The sequence below is a fragment of the Gavialis gangeticus genome, unplaced genomic scaffold (genome assembly GCF_001723915.1).
Source record: "Gavialis gangeticus isolate Ggan-Ray unplaced genomic scaffold, GavGan_comp1, whole genome shotgun sequence".
NCBI classification, from domain to species: domain Eukaryota; kingdom Metazoa; phylum Chordata; order Crocodylia; family Gavialidae; genus Gavialis; species Gavialis gangeticus.
This window is the reverse complement of record NW_017729026.1, coordinates 12,193,156-12,195,271: the sequence shown is the minus strand read 5'-3', so window position 1 is coordinate 12,195,271 and position 2,116 is coordinate 12,193,156. Positions and strand designations below refer to the sequence as shown.

Here is a 2,116-nt window from a genome sequence, read left to right as displayed (position 1 = left end):
TGGCTGGTACTACAGGTACTTCCTTTTGTGATGGTTTGGCTGGTACTACCGGTACTTCCTTTTGTGATGGTTTGGCTGGTACTACAGGTACTTCCTTTTGTGATGGTTTGGCTGGTACTACCGGTACTTCCTTTTGTGATGGTTTGGCTGGTACTACAGGTACTTCCTTTTGTGATGGTTTGGCTGGTACTACCGGTACTTCCTTTTTTGATGGTTTGTCAGGTACTACAGGTACTTCCTTGTGTGATGGTTTGGCAGGTACTATAGGTACTTCCTTTTTTGACGGTTTGTCAGGTACTATAGGTACTTCCTTTTGTGATGGTTTGGCAGATACTATAGGCACTTCTTTTTTTGACAGTTTGGCAGATACTACAGGTACTTCCTTTTGTGATGGTTTGGCAGGTACTACAGGTACTTCCTTTTTTGACGGTATGGCTGGTACTACAGGTACTTCCTTTTTTGATGGTTTGGCAGGTACTATGGGTACTTCCTTTTTTGATGGTATGGCTGGTACTACAGGTACTTCCTTTTTTGATGGTATGGCTGGTACTACAGGTACTTCCTTTTTTGACGGTTTGGCTGGTACTACAGGTATTTCCTTTTGTGATGGTTTGGCTGGTACTACAGGTACTTCCTTTTTTGATGGTCTGGCAGGTACTACAGGTACTTCCTTTTTTGATGGTCTGGCAGGTACTACAAGTACTTCCTTTTTTGATGGTATGGCTGGTACTACAGGTACTTCCTTTTTTGATGGTATGGCTGGTACTGCAGGTACTTCCTTTTTTGATGGTTTGGCTATAACAAACAAGAAAAGAGTGAATGGTTAGTTTATTACATGTGCCGAATATTTCAATGCAGTTTAACTGAAAAATAAGACAAGAAAATGTAATTAGACTCACCAATTTCTAACAACTTTTCCTTCTTGTGATGTTCTGGGTGAAGGAAAAACAAAATATTATTTTGTACAGTGCTGCTATATTTATTCCTCTTAGTGTTTTCTAAGCAAATTGAGTTAGATGAAAAACTAATATCCAGTACCTAAAATATCATTTAAAAGTCATATTGTTTGATGCTGAAAGAATATGCTAAAAGCAAAAGGAAAACACTCTATATCCTTTGACAAACTAGGACTATGACTCCCAACCTTCTCCATGCTAAGATTTTCTCAGTGTACCACTCTATCTAGCCAGGACTCACCTCCTTATGACCACTTTTCATAACTCAACAAACATTTAATGCAATGGATATGACTAACAAGGGAGGAGAAAAATAAATGCCAATTTGAATTGATAATGTTTCTTATCAGTATGAACTAAAATGCATATTTAAAAAAAGAGATGAATTAATTTGCAAATGAAATAACTGTGGTTAAAAGTATGAACAACAGTGTTTATGTATAGGTTTGGTTCCACAAAAGGACTTGCTTTAAATTCAGGGATGTTTGTGCTGCATGTCCTGTACAGAGAAAGAGGTACTTTTCCAAGGTACCTTTAAAAAAACCCTGACATTATTAGTTACATCTCATCGGTACCTAATTTTCACATTTTCTCTAATCCTAAAACAGGAAATATTTCTGTGCTAGTTGCATGGAAAATGTTTATATTCTAATAGTTTTCAGTGTAGGCTCAAGATATGAAGTCTGGACCCAGTTCTACATTCAAATTTACCCTAGTATGACTTTGGGTGCAGCATTCTTCTTTAAATCAGGTTTTAGCAAATACTTTATGCAATCAGATACCCTCAGCCCATCTACCGTGTACTCCACTCAAAGGGCTGGGTCTAAGCATGCGGTGATGACATTAATAATGATTCAAACTACTGGGAGCTCCGTTGTCATTCTATACTCTATCTGGAATAGAAATAGGACAGAAAGTATTTAGGGTGATCTAGCTCAGTAGTCCTTTAGCTTGGTTTCACTGACATAAACAAGCTAAAAATGTCTTTGGTAGAAGCTATGAAAGGCAGAACCACCAGCAGGAGAAAACAGCTGACTTCACATTGACATCATTTCATATGTACTGCACATTTTCAGTGCCTGAAACGTGCAAGAGTCTTATACTGTGTAGAGCTGTTTAAATAATGTTTCTAGTTCAGTGGTTGAATCCCTGTCCAAAAG

The 2,116-nt window shown here is 37.9% G+C and overlaps 1 protein-coding gene across 1 annotated transcript in view; it reads right to left on the bottom strand.

Moving 5' to 3' along the window:
* Positions 1-1,218, bottom strand: part of LOC109299694 (sporozoite surface protein 2-like) — a 154,025-nt gene extending 152,807 nt beyond the window's left edge. The window contains exons 1-3 of the mRNA XM_019520214.1: positions 1,198-1,218; positions 900-1,038; positions 33-795 (exon numbers count right to left, since the gene is read on the bottom strand). Coding sequence (XP_019375759.1) covers positions 33-795; positions 900-1,038; positions 1,198-1,218 — 923 coding nt within the window. The remainder of the gene's footprint in view (positions 1-32; positions 796-899; positions 1,039-1,197) is intronic.
* Between the last annotated feature and the right edge of the window lie 898 nt (positions 1,219-2,116).